The sequence below is a fragment of the Centroberyx affinis genome, unplaced genomic scaffold, assembly GCF_046629955.1.
Source record: "Centroberyx affinis isolate AG114_WGS23_722 - 3 ecotype Tasmania unplaced genomic scaffold, CSIRO-AGI_Caff_v1 ptg001869l_1, whole genome shotgun sequence".
Taxonomy (NCBI): Eukaryota; Metazoa; Chordata; class Actinopteri; order Beryciformes; family Berycidae; genus Centroberyx; species Centroberyx affinis.
In genome coordinates this window covers 41,443-62,058 of record NW_027280243.1, presented here as the reverse complement: position 1 = coordinate 62,058, position 20,616 = coordinate 41,443, and the positions used below count along the sequence as shown (strand labels likewise).

General features: G+C 41.1%; 1 protein-coding gene across 1 annotated transcript in view; it reads left to right on the top strand.

The window, feature by feature from the left end:
- The first annotated feature begins 3,536 nt into the window (after nt 1-3,536).
- The window catches only part of adck1 (aarF domain containing kinase 1), a 54,551-nt gene continuing 37,471 nt past the window's right edge, over nt 3,537-20,616 (top strand). Inside the window, exons 1-3 of the mRNA XM_071530046.1 lie at nt 3,537-3,659; nt 7,887-8,036; nt 13,160-13,357. Coding sequence (XP_071386147.1) covers nt 3,537-3,659; nt 7,887-8,036; nt 13,160-13,357 — 471 coding nt within the window. The remainder of the gene's footprint in view (nt 3,660-7,886; nt 8,037-13,159; nt 13,358-20,616) is intronic.

The following is a 20,616-nucleotide window of genomic DNA, read 5'->3' as shown; positions in this document are numbered from 1 at the left end:
CACTATGTGAGTTGATTTAAGTGACATGAGACAACTGGGGAGGATTTACTAAATTGTTTTGAATGTAGCGTAATGTATTAACCAATCAAGGGCAATGTGTGTGTGTCAGGTGAAGGTAAGATGCCTTTGCAGTTTATTTTCATGACTTTTTGCTGGGCTGTGCTTTTTACATATTTACTGTGTAGTTTTTCTTGGTTGTCGGTTGCGTATTTAGCAATTGGCAATGTGTGATGATGGTTAACGGGACATGCACGTTGCGCATTTGGCATTGCGTAATGGTGACATCATATGGCTATTTGGCAACGAAATACATGTCAGGAAGGGTGTAAAGTGCAAATTTTCATAGTAGATGATCCTATTTTTCTATTTTGCATGGTAACGTGTGTGTGTTTGAGAGAGAGAGCGTTATGCACCTGAGTCTATTGACGGGACTTATTTTATTTGGAATATAATGTATAAGCAAAAGTAGCGTACTACGTAAATATTGTAAATCTACATGCCTTGATGATGTCATTCTTTATATAGCCTGCCTTTAGGCTCAATAAACACAGATAATATTTGACCGGAATTTCTCCCATTTGTCCGGGACATTGAAATCTTCCAGGACATGTGGGACCGGCACCAATTTTTTCAAACAGAACCCCTGGCCCATAGGTTTCTGAAGGAGCCGTAATTGGCCTGTCAATCACTAGGAAATCAACCACGTTTTATATCCATTACATCCCGATAATGACGTAATTATTTTGAAAATCGCAATATGGACACACATTAGAAGAAGTGAAATTAGCTGCTGAGACGAAAAATGTATTGACTTTATATTTTGAGCGAGAAGTTGGGTTGTGGTCCCATTGACTTGCATGGAGTTGAGCCAGGATTGGAGTCTTTTTGGAGCCAGCATCTAGTGGACGTTAGAGGAATTGCCGCTTACCGACACTTCCTTATTGGCTTCAAAATTCACCAGTGGTTTTGGCCGCTTGGTTGAAGCGCGTTCCGTGATTTATTTGTGCCATGAGTATTATTTGTTTGAAGATGTACGGATTACTTCAGTAAAAACCTGTTACCTATTGCAAATAGTCCACCCCTTGTTGTTGTCCAGATTTGTAGGATGGTTCCGACCTTTCTGTTTAATTTAATCAATCCCTTGATCGCTCCCAGGTGTGTCGGTTCACTAAGGTAGGGTTAGACTGATATGGGTTTTTGAAGGTTGATATTTTTGTATTGAAGAGGGATGAGTGGACTCTCCTAAATAGCATTTAGACCATGTGATGCTGAAATTCTCCATTGAAAGCCGTACTAATGAACTTCTTTTAGATGGGTTAGCAGCCAGGTTCTGTGGAGAATCCCCTCTCTAATGGAAGGGTTGGTCCTGGTGGTTCTTACATCTTACCCAGTTTGTCAATTCTTGGTTTCAGATTTGTTAATGCCATGCGCATATCATTGTCCACTTGCAAGCATGCTCTGTGCTTCGTTTTAAGTACTTTACACACTTTCTTCCATGCATGAAAATCTTTTAGTTTTTAGTCTGCCATTGTCTACATGTTGTTTCAGAGGCGTTTCCACCCTGACAAGAATAAAATACTTATATTTGCTTATAGGAATGGTCAAATTTTAAACATATTCAATATCAGCACAATATATTGCTATTGTCAGCTTCAGTCCAAAAATATTGGCCCTTCAAAAGATCAGAAAGAGGGAAGTATGACATAGGGAGAGAGTTTATCTTATCAGCTCTGTAAACTCATTTTGGAAATCATTGACATGCCCTTTTAATTAATTACAAATATTTACTCTTGCAACTCTGTCTCTTTCCCTCTCCCTCCATCCCTGTGGCCTCCTCCCTCTAACACCCCCCCCCCCCCCCCCCAACCCTCTCTTTATCCTTTCCTCCCCTTATCCCTTTGTTACCCAGGTGATCACCAATAGCATCTGCCTTTCTAACAAATAGACTCAGATCGTGGGCGGGCTGTGCTGAAAAGCCCTGAGATAATAATTTTTATACTTTTCATGCAAGAAAAGCCTGTTCTGTAATGTTAGGGTCCACAGTGATCCACCAAGCAGCTTGTATTTCAATAAGAGCTCGACTTTTGCTGGTTAAATTAAAATGTGCTCACTTGCGCCCCATACAGTGATACATACTAAACTCCTTACCTTAAAGTCACGATGAAATGAAGAATATTTTTTTTGCCTTGTAAGCTAATTCTCCATATCAAATGTGAAAAAGTTCACAAATGTTTTGTTTTCTCGTCTTTTTATGTCAAAACTTTTACTTTTACTTTTACTTTTACCAAAGCAGAGTATAAGGCCCAATCCCAATGTCCGCACTTACAGACTTTGATGCACATTCCCGACAAGTCCGCGAGGGTTCGGGACGTCCCACTGTGAAATCAGTAAGTGCGGGAGGGCTCACTGGCGGACTTTATGAGCCCTTTATGCAGACTTTCAGCAAGTCCGCAAAACATAATTAAGGAAAAATAATCACAAAAAACAATTAACAAGACCTTAGAGAGAAACAGGCATGAAATGATCAAACTACATGCAAGATACAGTTAAGAGAGAAAACATTGCAACATTAAAACAGAATAAACAGCTCATTTGAGAAAAAATAAAGTTAAGTTTTCCTAAATGTTTAAGAAGGATGTTAGATGCTGCTAATATAAGCAGCATGTAATATAGCTGCTTATTTGAGCTTTATTAAAAGTACCTTTTGCTTTCAACGTACCTCCTACTGTTTCTTTTTTGTTCTTTTTTTTTTTTTTTTACATATTTACATATTTTAATGATGTAGTGCAGAATGCAGAATGAAGAGTATTTTCTATATCCATTAGCACAGTATAAACTTTGCAGTTTTGCAAAACATATACCTAGGCCTATTTAACATTATTCATCAACATTTTTTTCATTATAGCTTAATAATGCTGTTTAGACCAGTGGTTCTCAACGTGGGGTCCGGGGACCACCAGGGGTCCTTGAGGGGGTTCCTGGGGGTCCCCAGCAAATTGATGAATTGTTAAACTTCACCATTATTTCATTTAAAAGAAGTTAACACAATTAGAGAATGTAGAAGAATGACCGTTTTGATCATAGTTTCTCTGTTATCTCTCTACCTACAATACAGATAGTCATGGAATTCTGGACAAAATCATATCTAGCAATACACAAAACAAAAGTATTCTCAGTTTTGGGTCCGAGAGACAACATTTCATCAAATTGGGGTCCGTGGCCCTAATGTGGACTAAATTAGTGGTCCTTGATATGAAAAAGGTTGAGAATCACTGGTTTAGACAAAAGCGCAAACAAAGAGTAAACAACAAATTGATTAATTAACGGGAGATAGTAACGTCTGACGTCATCAAGGCAACACGTGATACCACAAAGTGCTGTCCTATTCCTTCTATACCATTTCGGGCCCTCATGACTTCTTGCACTCAGGCGCTACAGCTGCGCACACAGGTTAACGTCAATTAAGTCTGTGAGGGCTCTGGGCCCAGTCGGTAGGGGGGACATTGGGATTGGGCCTAAGTATCTTGGGTACCACCATGGATCACAAGCTCACCTTCAGAACCAATCATGAGCTGATCCTCGCCAAGTGTCGGCGATGTCTCCTCTCCCTCGGGAAGATGAGGAACTCCATGTGCAACCATCTGTTCTTCAGGCTAGAGGTCTTCACGGGTCCAAAATGACGGACCCGAAACCCTAATGGATCCGGGTTAATTCGTTCTGAGATCCGATTGGACCCGATCATTTTTTAAAATATATATATACCGACCCGTTTTTGCCCGAGATATTACAGACCCGACCCGGTGCATGTCCGAGAGGAGAGAGGATCGGGTCGGGTCTATTTTATGGACCAGACAAACCCGGTAATTAAAATTGCTACTAAAAATGCTGTTCTACTGCAAAAAACGTTTATCATGTCGGATACAACATATGGTAGCCTAATAAAAGGAGATCAAAATAACAGAAAGACTTGCTAAGTCGTGCCGTTCTACAGTTTGTCCAGTAGGTGACAGTGAGACTCTATAATGGAATCTAGCAGCTACAATAGGCTACAACAGAAGAGGTGCCGCTAGGTTTGACCTCTTTATATTCATTTTCTTTTAGCTTATTTTTCACCTCAGTGAAGAAGGTATCCATCTTGCGCCTTTCCTCCGCTCCAACTTGCTGGCGCTGCTCAACGTTTTTTTCACCTTATGTTCGCTCTTGTAATCTGATCCTAGGTCAGCCTAATCATCACGCAAGTCACACAGCGCTTCCGTACGTTTCTCGTCTCGTCACGTGACCGGCGCTGATCACGGGTCTTCTCGGATCCACTCGGGTATTACACATAACGATAAACAGACCCGGGACCCGCGGTAATAGAATGGGACCCGACCCGGACCCGATTGACCATAACAAAACGTGGACCCCAACCCGTACTGGTCCCGGGACAGGTCTCGGATCCTAGGGTCCGGGTAGACCCATGAAGACCTCTACTTCAGGCATTCTGAAGCAGATGCAGATGCTTTGCAGAATCCATCCTTCCTCTCAAAACCACAGCATGGTTTGGAGCGACAAGTGACCCTAACCCCTTAAACAAGCTCCTAACAGTCTGCAGCGAGATCATCGGCCAGGAGCGAGAACCACTCAGGAGCATCTACAACAGACGAGCAACAAAGAAGGCCTCCCGGATAGCCTTGAACAAAAACCATTTTTTCTCTCCATTCACAATCCATTCATTCAGAAGGAGGAATAAATACATTTGGAGACAAACTGCCACCCTCTCCCCCCACGCTATTCTGTTTTATGGCAAGCGACTGCATGACTTGTCTCTGACTCAGAGTCAGCGTCAGCGGAAGTGGTTGCCTTTTTGATTTCAAACGTGTTGATGTCTGTGTGTGTGTGTGTGTGTGTGTGACATTCAAGGCCCCATATTCTCCTCCAGGGGCCCCCACCAGCATCAGCACTCTGACTAACCATGAGTCACATCTGCGCAATTTAAATGTTTTAGTTGAATCCAGCAAATTAAATTATCATTTACATAAGGTTCGGATATTACTTTAAGGACATGAAAAGCATTGCCTACAGCATACAATCTGCCTACCTATTACCGCAGAGACTGAACAGAATTGTGCAGTTTTTTTTTGCCCCGTTTCTGGATGGGCCTTCAGTCTATAACAGGGTGTCTATGGGTCCATAAAAGTCAAAAAGTGTTCAAACAAATTATTTAAATTCAAGGTTTTAATAAATATTAAAATGTCTTAAATCCAGTTAGTAGAGGTCTTATTTTTTCCACTGTGTGCTGCATGTCCACTCTTAGATTAATCCACCATAGGGTTAGTAGTACCACCATAGGACCATCCTATATGTTTTACTAAGCACAGTTCGACTTCATGTCCCTTAACAAATCGTGGCAGGTTGATGTATTGAATTATCAGAAAAGTTTAAGGACGTGGAAAATTTTGATGAAAATTTCCTCAGTATTGCAAAAGAAATGTTTGGGTTTCTTGAAGCGGAAAAGAGATGAAGCAATAAACTACGTTGGAAACGCATTTGTGAAATAATATAGCAGGCTTGGCACGAGTGGTTTAAGTTCATTGTACAGCAGTTCAAAAGTGGTTATGGATGTTCTGAAATTCCCCGAAATGTCTGTAAAGTATCTGTCCACCATAACCTCCAGAAAGGTCATAGTGCTGTTTCTCCCATGTATACATCTCCACCATGGCCATTAGTTGGTACATTAGAACAATGGTTGTCAACCTCAGGTCCGGGGACCACCAGGGGTCCTTGAGGGGGTTCCAGGGGGTCCCCAGCAAACTGATGAATTATTAAACTTCACCATTATTTAAGTTACAAGAAGAACACAATTAGAGAATGTAGAAGAATGACTGTTTGGATCATAGTTTCACTGTTATCTCTCTACCTACAATACAGACAGTCATGGAATTCTGGACAAAATCATATCTAGCAATACAAATATTCATTAGCACTATAAATAACAACTTGTCCAATACTAATCAATACCAATCAATTCTTTAAAGACTTTTTTCTGGCGGATTTATTCTCTTCAACCCAGCTGACGGAAACACATCTATTTTTTTCAAAAATGTGCACAAAATTTGACAGTTGGATGAAAACAGAGCTACAGTAAGGAGAGTGTTATCGTCTGTGTTATGATTCATCATGGCTTCTGTGACTACTGTCAGAAACCATTCATACTGTAGGTACATCTTGCATTAGCACCGCTGTTTATAAATATTCATAGACACACACACACCCCCCCTTCCTTTTTTCAGATGTGTGTGTTTGTAATTCCAAAGGCAGACGTTACCATAACGTTTCTTTTATCTTGTCTGCTTTTCCCATTATTGCATTACTCTATTGATCTTTATCGTATGTGTAAGATTTCATTTATCTGTGTGTGTGTGTGTGTGTGTGTGTGTGTGCTTTGTGTGTATTTTTGAGGTGTATCTGTTACTTCATTGATTCATTGTCCCATTATGTGTATAGCTGCTTCAGCAATGTTAACCGACAGTACAGGTATCGCTGCCTGAAGTTTCTCCATAGGACCAAAACCTTCTGAGTAACACTCTTCTTCCAGGGCAACTTTACAGAAAAACCATTGAGTAGGATTCGACCAGTATTAGCTTTTGAAGGTTGATACTGATACCTATATTGGTACATATATATATATATATGGTCAATTTTGTTCTTATTTCTGCAGATAACTGGCCAGATGTTGAGTTGTATCACTGGTAAATGTCAGGCTTTGGTGTCAGTCCATTAGAATCGAAAAGCAAGAGTCTTCTTTCTATACTCCATACTTCTATATTTTCTATACTTCTTTCTGTACTACCATTTTGCACTGGTGTACAACAATCACACAGGGAGAAAACCATGGTAGAAGAGGCAGAGATACAATCACAGTAGCCTCAATAGACCAGAATGCAATGCAGCTACAAGACGTGTTTGGGTGCGACTCTCGGTTTTTCCTGACTGGAAATATTCTCGCTCTGCTATCACTATTCTTCTCCGCCTACATGTAACCCACAGCTGAAAGCAACAAGTTCACACCCGTTGTCTGGGGGGTTGGCATAAGGCATTGTGGGAAATGTAGGAAATCACTAACTGAAGAAGAAGTAGACGAGTTAGGTTGAGGGAACGTGGGTATACCCAAAAAATACATTACATTTCTTCAAAAAATAACTCCTGGAATGCATTGATCACAGATTGATGATACACAACAGTGTAAGAGTATCCAATGGAACCTACTTGGAACTAGGGCTGAACGATTTTGAAAATATAGTTTGGGAATTTGAAAAAATGTCTGGAAAAGTATGGAAAATGTTGCGGTTCAGGTCCGATACACACATAATTCTAGCTTTTATGTTGTTGTAGAGCCACTTTGAGTCCACAGTTTTTGTTGATGTGAAGAATAATGTTCAGATAGAGGGACGCTCTTATTACCCAGCCGCTGTCAGCATGCATTATATCAAATACCCACCAAAATCAAATCCAGTCAAGAACATAGGGTGTGGGAAAAATATGGAATTTTAAAATGTAAACCGTGTAGGAACCCTGCCAATCATCTCACATATTCTTATATTTGTCGCTGTGAAGAACAATCTTCATCTATACAGTGATATGACCTAGTTAGCAGGGGCAAGATGTCTATCTGCGTAAATCATATTGAACACCAGACAAAATCTTCAAAACAAATCAAGGTCTGGAAAAAGTATGGCATTTTTTTAAATTGAAAATGTGTAGGAAAACTTGGGTTAGGCATTCTAACCACATTTTGAGCCATATTGTCCTCTGCATGTCCTCGGAACGCCATTTTCCCAGATACCCAGTTGGATTTCTGCCGTGCTCACGTCTCTTCCCTCCATCTCGTCCCCCCCCCCCAACAGATCTCGGAGAACCTGGGCAAGATGTACAGCGAAATGATCTTCGTCCACGGCTTCGTGCACTGCGACCCCCACCCGGGCAACGTGTTGGTTCACAAGTGTCCCCGGAGCAAGAAGACGGAGATTGTCCTCCTCGATCACGGCCTCTATCAGGTCGGGAAATCGCCGGTAGCCGCCGGTCAAAAAGAAAATATCATTTGTTCTAATATTGCGGCCCATTTTTCATGCTGCCGGGCTGAGGGGGGAGAAAAAAAACCCACAGCCGCCGCACACACACACACACACTTAACGCATGCAGACACACACTTTTATTAGTGCGGCAGCGGGCTAAAAGCTTTTTGATAAACAACTGATTTGATGTCGTTCCTTAAGGAAGAGTGCAGTGTGTTTTTGGAAGGATGTCTTGTACTTTCATGTTCTACTCATGCACACACACCGGTACATGCTCATGGAATGTAAACACACTTACACTCTCACACACACACACATACATCTGCACTTTCTTGCAAACACCCCCCTGGCCCGACAGAAATGCCCTTTGTGTCAGTCAAAGCCCTCTCCAGGTGATGCTTGGGCTTGTAAGAGGATTCATGAAGAGACTTTGGTCATAAATGTACAACTCCCATGTCTGAGAGACAGATATAGACACACACACACACACACACACACACTAATTCCTCTCCTCCCACTCCGGACCATAATGGCACCAATTTATCCATAATGACTTCTGATTTCAACCGTCACTTTGGAGTAGAATATTAATCCACTCCCCAAACACACACACACACACACACACACACACAATCATTTCCAGTTGGTTACTACACACTGCGTACCATATAGCATGCTTCACGATGGTGCAATATCAATTAGGCCTCAGTGCGTTGGGTAAAGTGCTGCAGTGCAGTGTGGGTATGCAAATGGTGGAGGGCTCTTAGCTGGGGGATTGGTTGTGTTTTTACTAAAGAGGTGCTAAGAGGGAGACGGCGAGATTTGAGGTAGACCGAAGTGTCCACGCATGCATAGTGAACATATAATTACATAGACACACACACACACACACAGATGAAGGGTTTCATATATGAAACGTATTGATCTCTATGGGGAAATTAGTTTGTTACAGCAGCAGAATTAATAGGATTCAGAGAGAAAGAGAATATAAGCGTACAAATTGAATATAAAAATAAGCAATCAAAATAGTCAACAAACATAATGATAAAGTAGAGTATAAACAATTGTGGGGTTATGTAAACATTTATAGATTTACTTAGAGTTGTTAGTTACAGATGTTACTCTCAATTGCTTACTTAAATATGCATTACTAAATCTGACGTGCTTAATATGAGTATATATGTATTCATAGACATAAACAAATATATTTGAAATATATGCATAGTTCAATGTAAACAAATAAGACAAATATAAGAATGTATAAACAAAATATAAAAACATGTATATGAAAAATAAAAAAAATAAAAAAACTAATGAATCTGTAGCGCAAGTACAGCAGTGTACATGGTGTGCACAGGAGGCCATGTATATGTATATAAAATGTGGTGATGTATCGCATTATAGAAAGCTAAACACCTTGTCAAATGTATGAAACAAAAGTCCAAGGCACTCTTTTTTTTTTTTTTTATAAAAGCCTTACAAAACTCTGAGTGCCTTGGACTTTTGTTTCATTCAGTTGCAAACCCCAAACCAAAGAGCACACTTCTTGACCCTGTGTACCATTTTTGTAGCACTCTCTGTTTTTCTTCTTTGTTCCAACCTTATCAAATGTATTCCCCTAGAGCAGTGGTTTTCAACAGGGGGTCCGGGGACCACCAGGGGTCCTTGAGGGGGTTCCAGGCGGTCCCCAGCAAATTGATGAAGTGTTAAACTTCACCATTATTTCATTTACAAGAAGTTAAGACAATTAGAGAATGTAGAAAATGATTATTTTGATCATAGTTTGACTGTCATCTCTCTACCTACAAACCAGATAGTCATGGAATTCTGGACAAAATCATATCTAAAAATAACAATATTCTCAGATTTGGGTCCGAGAGACAAAATCTCATCCAATGGGGTCCGTGGCCCTAATGTGGACTAAGTAAAGGTCCTTGAAATGAAAAAGGTTGAGCATCACTGCCTTAGAGACCGATTGCGTTCGTTCATCCTGACAGAATTTCTGCGGCACACCACAAAGTTTGTTGTTTCAGCTGGATCCTAAGTTCACTGTACTATTTTACTATTTGCTGTTCATTGCTTTTTATCCTACTGTTACTTCACTTTTATATATCTTGACTTGCAGTGCGTCATACGTGGACCACATATCTTGTTGCTGGATTTTATTGTACGATTTTCACGGCCTACTGCGGTGGATTGCATTGTAACCGCTTTTGCCTTTGCCGACCCTTGCCCACTAGAGCAGTGTTTTTTCAAAGTCTGGGTCGTGACCCTACCATGGGTCGTGGGAGATTTTGAAAGGGTCACCAAAGCGTCACCAATAAAAAATATGAATCAACTGTTGTCATTCAGAAGCACTTGGGTGCGCTTATTGGCAGTTTGTCGCATAATTTCCCAGTGGAGAGACACTTTAAGCTTGACGTGTAGCTTTGTCATCCTGCCGACCTAACTGGGCTGTCGTAATGAAAAAATAAGAAACAAGCCCATCTCTCGTATTAAAATGCAGATGATCAGACTGTAATGTGGTCGCTGTGAGACGTAATTGACCAAGGCACTGTTAATGTTAGAAGTAAGCAGACACTTTCAGGCAGTGCTGTCATGCAAATTGTAATTCAAAACGTTGACCTGTAAAGCAAAATGTGATCAAAAATTGGCATTGTATTTGTGTCAATGAAATATTTTCATATTTTTGCAGAAACTACAGGAGGCATCTGTGTTCAGGTTCTTTTTATTTTGTTAGGGTTTGCACTTTAAAAGTTATAAATGAATTGAAGTGTTGCTTTTAAAAGTAGATATTCTTCAAACTCTAGTTTACAGTAAAATACATTTTCAATGTCATGTAGCATTCGTAAAAGTTGCTTCATATTTTGCACCACAGTAGTACTGTCATAAAAATTCAGTATGAAGTTAAGAAACATTTTGGAAATTTATTGCAAAATGTGTGTAGGGAGCCCTACTATAATAATAATGTTACCCCTTTACTTTCACTTTAGGTCCCAGAGTATGAGCATTTAGGAGAAAGGGGTCACCTGAAAAATAGTTTGAAAGCCACTGCACTAGAGCGAAAAAATATAAGTATATCTGGCTGGTATCCTGCCAACTGTGTAATGAACTCCATCACCCTGATTGCCAGTTCCGCAACGGATTGCTGCTCAGGCTGCCGGGACCTGGCCAGGAGGGTCTGTGCCCTCACCCTTACACGCCCTGAAGAGGCAAACGGCCAAAGAGAACGAGAACAAGAAGCCGACACCACAATCCCCTCGAATCGCGCTCCCCCTGCCCAGCTGTTCAACCCCCCAGCCTGGCTCCCCATGGTCAGAGATGGTGGTCAAGGGCCAAGGCAAGGGGAGTTACCCACCAGCATGCCGTTCCCTGACCTCCCCACGCTCTCCACCACTGCTTTCTGGTCCTTGAACGCCTGGACAGGGACCAGCCTTCTCTGGTTACCCATGGTCCGCTGAGACAACCCGACGACCAAAGCCAGAATAACCGCAGGAGGAATAAATCAAACCCCCCCCCCCCTTACGGCCTTCTCTCTAACGTCCTTTGGGACATGCTTGTGGTGAAGTGGACCACCATCGGGCAGCTGCTCCGGGGAGACAGGCCCTCTATTCACCGTGCTTCTTGCTCCTTCCCCCGCTGCCCCTGTCCCCCACATCACTCTCCCTCGGCATGGACTCAATCACCACTACATTATAGGTATTATCGGCAGCTCCATGGTGAGGGATGTTGTCCTTCCCCTGGGCAACCGGCCTTTCGAAGACCCTCTGCTTCCCTGGCGCCTGAGTTTTAGATCTCCAGTGGAGACTCATGACCGTCCTGGACCCCTAGACCCAGTCTTAGACTTAAATATGACCTTAAGTCAAACTTGCTATAGACACTTACAGTATATTTACCTGTTCCTGCTACTTCTTGATTGTTGTAGATCTCTAATGGGTTGTTTCTGTCTCTAAAGACTCACTCTTCTTCAGGTTCTTTCCAAAAACCAAAGATTTGCCATCCTTTATGAAATAGCTACAGTATTTAATCTTAGTTAGTTAGGTCGACTCGTTGCCATAACAACAAAATTCTTAAGTCAAGATTAGCCGGGGGGAAGGTGGCTAACTTTCCTACCTCAAAATAAGGGTTAGGGTTATAATATTTAAGTAACAGACAGTCTTAATTAGCAGAGTCCAACCTGAGAATGTAAGACCACTCTAAGGCTTAGACTAGTCTTAAACTAGCTTTATGCAACTGGCCCCCTGGACACCATCGTTTTCCATATTGAACGGATTCCATCCGTCAAAGGTTGTAAAACAGGACTTTGTCAATCTCATCTCACTCCTATTGGACTCTCTCATCCCTCCACTCCTGGCTGGCTCCTCAACTATTGTACAGCTATCAGACTGGACTATGTCAACAGCTTTGATTTGCTTTCTCTGCTAAAAGGACGAGGGCTTTGTTACTTTCAAAAGACATTGCAGCATGCATTAGTGCTTGACATAATGGTAAAGTAGGAAATGACTGTTCTTTACCTGCCCCTCGCATGGACCTATAGACCGGCCCATTTCCTACCACATCCCAGTTCTTATCACTAATGATCTGATCACTATTCAGCAAAAGCCTGCCCTGCACGCATCCCCTGTAAATAAATCTATTAAATTCGGTTTGTTAAATGTTAGGTCCTTATCCAACAAGTCTTTTATCTGCCAGATTTTTCAGATTCGATTTTCTTATGATGACAAAATCATGGCCGAGTGAGGGCGAAGATTCACCACTTACCGAAGCCACTCCTTTCCGACTATTCCCATTTTCCTCAAATCAGATTATCGGGGCAGGGGGGGTGGCCTCACGGTCATTCATAAAAATCTTTTTTTTTTTTTTGGTCTCGGTTTTAATATCCATGTGTGCTGTCCGTACCTCACTCTCACCCATAATTGTATTAATCATGAGGATCTAATCTGGTTCATTCTATTAAAGGTGCCACTCACTCTAAAGGCCGTGCACTTAATTTTAGTTCTCTCTCTATTCTACTCTACTCTTTTCTGTCCTCTTCTACCCTGCTCTACTCCTCTCTGCTCAACCCTATACTACTACACTCTCCTGTCCTCTCCTCTCCTCTCCAGGTTCTGCAGCCAGACTTCAGGTTGAACTACTGTCGGCTGTGGCAGGCTCTGATCGGAGGCGACATGTCTGGGGTGGAGCGATACAGCCGGCGGTTGGGAGCCGGAGATCTCTACCCGCTGTTCGCCTGCGTCCTGACCGCCCGGTCCTGGACCGCCGTCAATGCAGGCATCGGCTCTACGCCCGTCACTAACTCTGAGGTAGATACACACACACACTTCTATACTTATGAGGACATTCCATTGACTACACTCATTAAGCCTAACCCTAACCCTATTTAGGGTTCTAACCCTAACCTTCCAAAAGTCAGCAGGCTGAATTTGGAATTTGGAAGGCTGATTTTGGAAGTATTTTTTCTCTGCTCAATATTTTTTTTTATTTTCAACAGTAACAAAATGATACAATACAAAGACCTACAATTAAGACAAAACATACCGAAAACCACAACACAAGAGCAAACAACCACATAAACAACAACTAAACCCCCCCCCCCCCCCCCCCCCCAAAAAAAAAAAAAAAAAAAAGCAGTAGTCACAACCCAGTAAGTTTACTAAGAGTGGTTTGCATGTACTTATTCTGTTATGTTTGTTACCCCCATACTTATCACTCTTGACCATTCCTCTTTCAGGTATATTGCTACTGGGGACCAGTCCCTTACAAATTCCTTAACAGTACCTCTTAACACATGTGATAGTCTCTCCAATGGCAAAATGGACATAAGTTTTTCATACCATGCTAAAATATCAGGGGGCTCTTCGTCCAGCCATTTTTGTATTATGAGGCGTGCAGCATATAAAGCAATTCTAAGAATATACCTGTACCTGCGTTCATAATTCAAGTCTAATCCCAGTACAAAGTGATGTGGGTTTAGAGGTATATCTATCCCAAATATTTTCTTAATCTCATTTTGGACTGATAGCCAAAAGATTGCAATTTTAGGGCACGACCACATAAGATGACTATATGTACCACAGCTATTTTTACATTTCAGACATAATGGAGAGCACATAGGATCATATTTACATTGAATAGCTGGGGTTACATGTAGTCTGTGAATAATCTTATATTGGGTCTCATAGGATTTGTTAGAGCATGTAATTTTCTTTGCATTCATTAAAATGTTTCGCCACAAGATGGGACCCGAAATCTTCCCCCCAGGATGTTTTACTATTGATAGTAGGGATGTTAAAAACAGTTGATCATAAATATAACCTATAACTTTCTTCCTTAGAGAAGAAGCTTTCAATAGTATCTTTTCCAAATGATTCATGTATAGACCACTCTTATATATTGGTATGGATTGAATATAACTCCTAACTTGTAAATAGCGGAAAAACTGTGCTTGACGAAGGTCAAATTCAGTCCTGAGTTGTGAAAAGGATTTAAGAGTTCCTCCTAAAAATAGATCTTGTATTTTGGAAATACCAGCATCCTTCCATATTTTGAAACCCACATCTGAACAAGATTGTGCGAAATCAGGATTACATACAATAGGTGCAAAAACAGAGTATTGATTCATTATCCCAAAGTGCCTACATACCTGATTCCAGGTTTTGAGAGTATTTCTAACAATAAGGTTTTCCGTCATCCCCTGTATTGAAACTGCATTATTTATAAATGGCATGTCCGAAAGAACAGGCTCACACCCAGTAGTTTCCAAGTCAAGAAATGTAGAATTAAGGTCATTTTTTATCCATTCTGTAATGTATCTAATTTGTGAAGCCCAGTGATAGTACATTATATTGGGAAGTGCTAATCCTCCTGTGTCCACAGGTAACTGCAATTTCTCCAACTTAAGTCTGGGGCGCTTAGACTTCCACACAAATTTACAAATCATACTATGTAGTGATTTAAAGAACTGGGATATAATTGGGCAACATTTGCATTGGATATAATAGCCTCGGTAAAACATTCATCTTTATAATGGCAACCCGTCCAAGTAGTGATATTGATAAAGGGCCCCATCTTTGAAGATCTCTTCTAATTTCATTCACCACTGGGTCTAGATTCATTTTTATCATATCATCCAAAATAAAAGAAACAAAAATGCCTAGATACCTGAACCCATTAGGAGACAATTGAAAAGGAATGTGTCCCAATAAATCAGAGCCTCTTAAATTTCCAAGTGGTAATGCCAAGGATTTCCCATAATTGATCTTATATCCAGAAAACACCCCAAACTCATTACCTTGATAATAGCTGGGACTGAAGACATGGGATTACTCAGAAATAAAAGATCATCATCAGCGTACAGAGAAATCTTATGTATTTTTTCCTTGGTTTGAATACCAGTAACTGAAGTACTAGATCTGATCGTTTCTGCTAAAGGTTCCATTACTAATGCAAATAATAAATAAATATAATAAAGGGCATCCTTGTTTTGTACCTTTACTTATTGTAAAAGGAGAAGACATTGCCCCATTAATAGAAACTGATGCTTGTGGTGCAGAGTATAGCAATTTGACCCAATCAATAAATCCCTCTCCAAAAGAAAACTCATTTAAAGTTCTAAACAAATACTTCCACTCTATATGATCGAATGCTTTTTCTGCATCTAACGTTACCACTAAAGCATTGACTTTTTTAATCTTAACACACTGTAAAATACCCAATAGTCTCCTGATATTTGAATGTGACTACCTGTTTTGGACAAAACCAGTCTGGTCATGTCCCACAATTTTTGGTATAATATGGTTAAGCCTAGATGCAAGGAGTTTAGCTAAGATTTTGCAGTCTGTATTTTGGTTACTTATTGGCCTATAGGATGCTGGATCATCTGGGTCTTTGTTTTCCTTTAGTAATACCTTAATAGTAGCCAGCTGCAGTGATTGGGGGAGTTTCTTAATTGATAAAGAGTGTTTAAACATTCTTGTTAAAAGAGGGGAGAGAATACTTTTAAAGGCTTTATAGATCTCTGGTGGAAGACCATCTGGTCCACAAGCCTTTCCAGCTGCCAAGGTGCATATCACCTCTTCAACCTCCTTACTAGTAATATCCATATCACATTTATTCCTATCTTCTTCAGAAACCTTAGGAAGTTTTATACGTTGAAAGAAATCATTCATTTTATCCTCCATGCCCAATGATTCTGAGGTATACAAAGATTAATAAAAATCATTAAACACTTTAGCAATTTCAGAGGTGGTATAATATAGCTTACCATTCTTATCCTTAATTCTAATAATAGATTTGTTTGAGGATTTGTTACTTATTAGATTGGATAAGTACCGCCCAGATCTATTAGCGTATTCCTATATACGTATGTTTTATACTTATGTTTTTGTTTGAACAATACCTTTTCTGCATTTTGAGATAGGGGTACATTCAGAGCAGTTCTGGTTCTTATAACTTTATCCCAGTTGGCTTTGCACCCATTACGCTTATGTTCAGATTCTGCTTCCTGTAACTGTACTTCAAGGCGTCTCTGTTCTTTCAACTTTTTTTTTTTTTTTAGTTGAACAGTATGATATTTGTTGCCCTTTAAAAAAGCTTTAGTTGTTTCCCATAAGTTTGAGGGATCTGTATATTCATTATCATTCTCCTGGATGAACATCTGTACTTCCCTTTGAGCCATGGAACAGAAATCTGTATCAGATAATATAGACCTATTGCATTTCCAGCTGTATCTCTTTGAATTGTTATTTGAAATGGACATAACTAAAAAGACAGGAGCATGGTCAGATATATGAATAGAACCAATATAACATTTCTCAACTAGTCCAATACAAAAACTAAACAAACAGAAACTAAACCATCTGCATTTACAGTCTTGTGACCGGCCTTTAGAAGAGTGGAGTAGAATAACCAAGGTGACTATCAATAACACCAATCACCACATTAATTATTAATGTTGTTACTACTCTCTTAGATGCCACCATCATTACCATCATTATAACAAAACAAAACTTATTATTGTTATTATTATTATTATTATCATCATCACTTTCTTAGGCCTACCTCAAACCTGTAAACAGGAAAGTTTTTGCTTTTCGTTCAGTATACTCCCCAAAGCCATTAAGTTATAATTCTAATAAGAATAAAATGACAACATTAACAACAAAATACAAAAAATTAAGAATAATAATATTTAAGAAATATATATATATTTATAAAAAATAAAAAACAAAAAAACAAAAAAAAAAACATAATTGACCGGAGGCTAACAAGATATAATAAAACGAACAGGAAATAAAAACAACCAAGGATTCTTCAGTAGTTGAAGCAATAAACCAGTGGATTAAGCAATAAATCAGTGGCAGATCATTTCTTTTCTGTTTGTCACTTGTTTTCCTTAATCTATCAGAGTCGATGAATAATTAGTCTTTGGAAGAAGACGACAAAATAAATAAATAAGTATTTTTAATAAATTTCAGGAACACACTACGGCCTATTGGTTAGGGTTATCGTAAACTAGGGCTAACCCTAACCTTGGGAAAAATAGTTTCATGTTTCTATCTTTTTCCTACTATGAGATATTAATCTTTAAAATTGTCTTGCAGTACCTCTTATGACCATCACTGAAATGGGGGCACTCTAACACCTTTTGCACTTGAACCAGGGTTTTTCAATCTTCAATTTGGAGCTTCGATTTTCAATTTGGAAGCCATACTTTTCGCCACCAGGGGGCAGAGATAGAAAATTTCAATTTGGAATTTGGAAGTTCGAATTGGAAGTTCATTGAAAATAGCAGTACAGTTTAAGGCCACTTTGCTGGACTTGGAAGTTGGAAGTGTGCTAAAATTGGAAGTATATTCAAAATCGAGTCTGATCAATAGGGTCATATGCTGAACTTGGAAGTTGGAAGTGTGCCCAATTTGGAAGTATAGTCAAAATCGAGTCTGATCAATAGGGTCATATGCTGAACTTGGAAGTTGGAAGTATAGCCATTCCTTGTGAAAATGTTTGACATTACAGTCACAGTGACAAACATTTTAAAACAAAATAGAAAAAAAGGATCTTCAGTAAACTGCATCTCTACACATATCAATCAGCTCCTCCTGGGAGATCTGTCTGCAGTCACAGAAGGTGTAGGCTCTGGCGGATGGATCTCCACAGTGCTCATCCATGGTCTTAGTGAAGTACAGTTTCACCTTAATTTGGTGAGAAGTATCGGTTGGCCTTGTCTTTGTTGGCCTTGTCCTTGGGTTAGGGTTAGGAAGGTGTAGGCTCTGGCTGGTGGATCATCCACAGCGCCTTGCTGGAAGTGAGGAAAAACTAGGGATCCATTGAGGCCGTCTGGAAGTATAGCCATTCCTTGGGAAAATGTTTGACATTACAGTCACAGTGACAAACATTTTAAAACAAAATAGAAAAAAAGGATCTTCAGTAAACTGCATCTCTACACATATCAATCAGCTCCTCCTGGGAGATCTGTCTGCAGTCACAGAAGGTGTAAGCTCTGGCGGATGGATCTCCACAGTGCTCATCCATGGTCTTGGTGAAGTACAGTTTCACCTTAATTTGGTGAGAAGTATCGGTTGGCCTTGTCCTTGGGTTAGGGTTAGGAAGGTGTAGGCTCTGGCTGGTGGATCATCCACAGCGCCTTGCTGGAAGTGGGGAAAAACTAGGGATCCATTGAGGCCGTCTGGAAGTATAGCCATTCCTTGGGAAATAATAAGTAGGTGTAAAAATCAAGTAAGTATTAAGGGTAAGTATAAAGGAAATTAGCCTTTTGGCCCACCTTTGGGCTAGGCCCCAGACGGGGCTTTTTGGCTGCAGATGGCACCGATTCAGAGATGTCACTGCAGCTCAGGCTGAGGTCCAGGGGCTCACCTGCCTCACTGCTAGTGTCAATCCAAAGTCTGGGTGAGGAGCCTGGGGAGCTGGGTATGGATGGGGTGGGTTGTGGGGTTTGGCGGGGGCTTGGGGTTCTGGGCATGCCAGTTAACAAAGATATCACCCCCTCGTCGCAGGAGAGGGTGTCCACCTCCCCCTTGTCCTCCTTGCCTTGATCTTCTTCATCCTTGTCCTCCTCACCCTCGTCCTCCTTGCCCTCCGGTTGCCCAGCAATTTCTGGTGTGTCCTCTTCAAAAAGTCGTCGTTTGGACCTTTTCGGAGGCACTACCTCCCCCTCGCTTGACGATGCCTCCAGGGAGGGCGGGGATTCAGGGTCGGGGTTGACGATGGATGTCGGCTGTCCTGGCTCCCCCGAACTGGTCTCCTCGTCCTCCTTGGAGTCTGCCTCCTCCATCAAGGCCTTCATCCGGAGCCCCCTGACCCCGAAGTCAGTCAGTCTTGGACTGGGCAGTAAAATTTGTCCGCGGTGGCGACGTCATGGCACATGGCCGTCGCCACCTTTGTCCGTTCTTCTTGGCTGAGGTGCTTCTTGGCCTTGGAAGAGGAAAAAACAGACACTTCCTGTGTTAAACTTCTGACAAATCTAGGTGTAAGGTAAGTACACTTTCCCATCACACCTGATGGTGGAGAGTGCCATGCAAGGTGCCAACCTACTACGTGGTACTTACCTGACTGCTGACACTTGATCGGATCCTGTTGAAGGTAATTGTGCCTGCCAGGCCTGCATCCTTCCAGGCCATTTGGAGGAGGGAACCGGGCTTTGTTAGCTGTTTCCCGTCCCGTCGGTGGAAGAGGAAGGGTGTCTTGCTGCACACTGCGTCTGAAATGCAGGCCAGCCGCGACAGCCACTCATGCTCCACCTTAAATACTGGGATGAGTGCATGGCCAAAGCTCCTCTGCGTCTTGTGCTCTGCGACCTGCAAGACACACACAAAATAAACAGATGGTAGTCAAACACATGTACACCTTTTGGAGAAACTTAGCATGAAAAACAATCATCTGACATGTAACTTACCCACACTATGTATTTTTCACCCTCGTGATCTGCCTCCAGGACCTCAAGTTTTGTCATACAGGAGAAAACAACTGGCCGGTGTCCAGTCAGGACAGCCAAGTATCCCAACAGCTAGCTCCCAACCAGCTCGAGGGCTCCCCATTTGCTCTTTCTTTCCAGTTCTGGGAAAAAAACAAAAAAAAACGTTATTTGTCTTTGTTCACGTGATAATTTCCTCACTGGGTCAGCAACCAAAGAAAGGGCCCCCTCTCTCCGTGGTCCTTCTGAAGATTTCTTCCCTGTTTCCCTAGTATCTTTTTTTCTTGCCTGCTGTAAGGGTTGAAGTCAGGGGGTATCATCCTGTTTGTTTTAAACTGTGAGCATGTAAAGCTCTTTGAGACTGTAAACAGGGATTTGGGGCTCTAAAAGCTTGTACCTGAACTTGAATTTAACTAGATAGAAACTCAACCAAGGCAAACCAAAGGAGAATATATGTTTGTGGCTTACTTACTGAGCAACTGAGGAATTCTCAGGTTTGCCTTGCGGAGAAATTTGCTCTCCATGTCAGCACTCAGCAGGCTCTCTGTAAATACAAAATGACAAACATCGGGTGGCCATTAGCAGATTTTTTATAAAACAATCATAGAAAAGACAGGAAGTGGCTTCCTG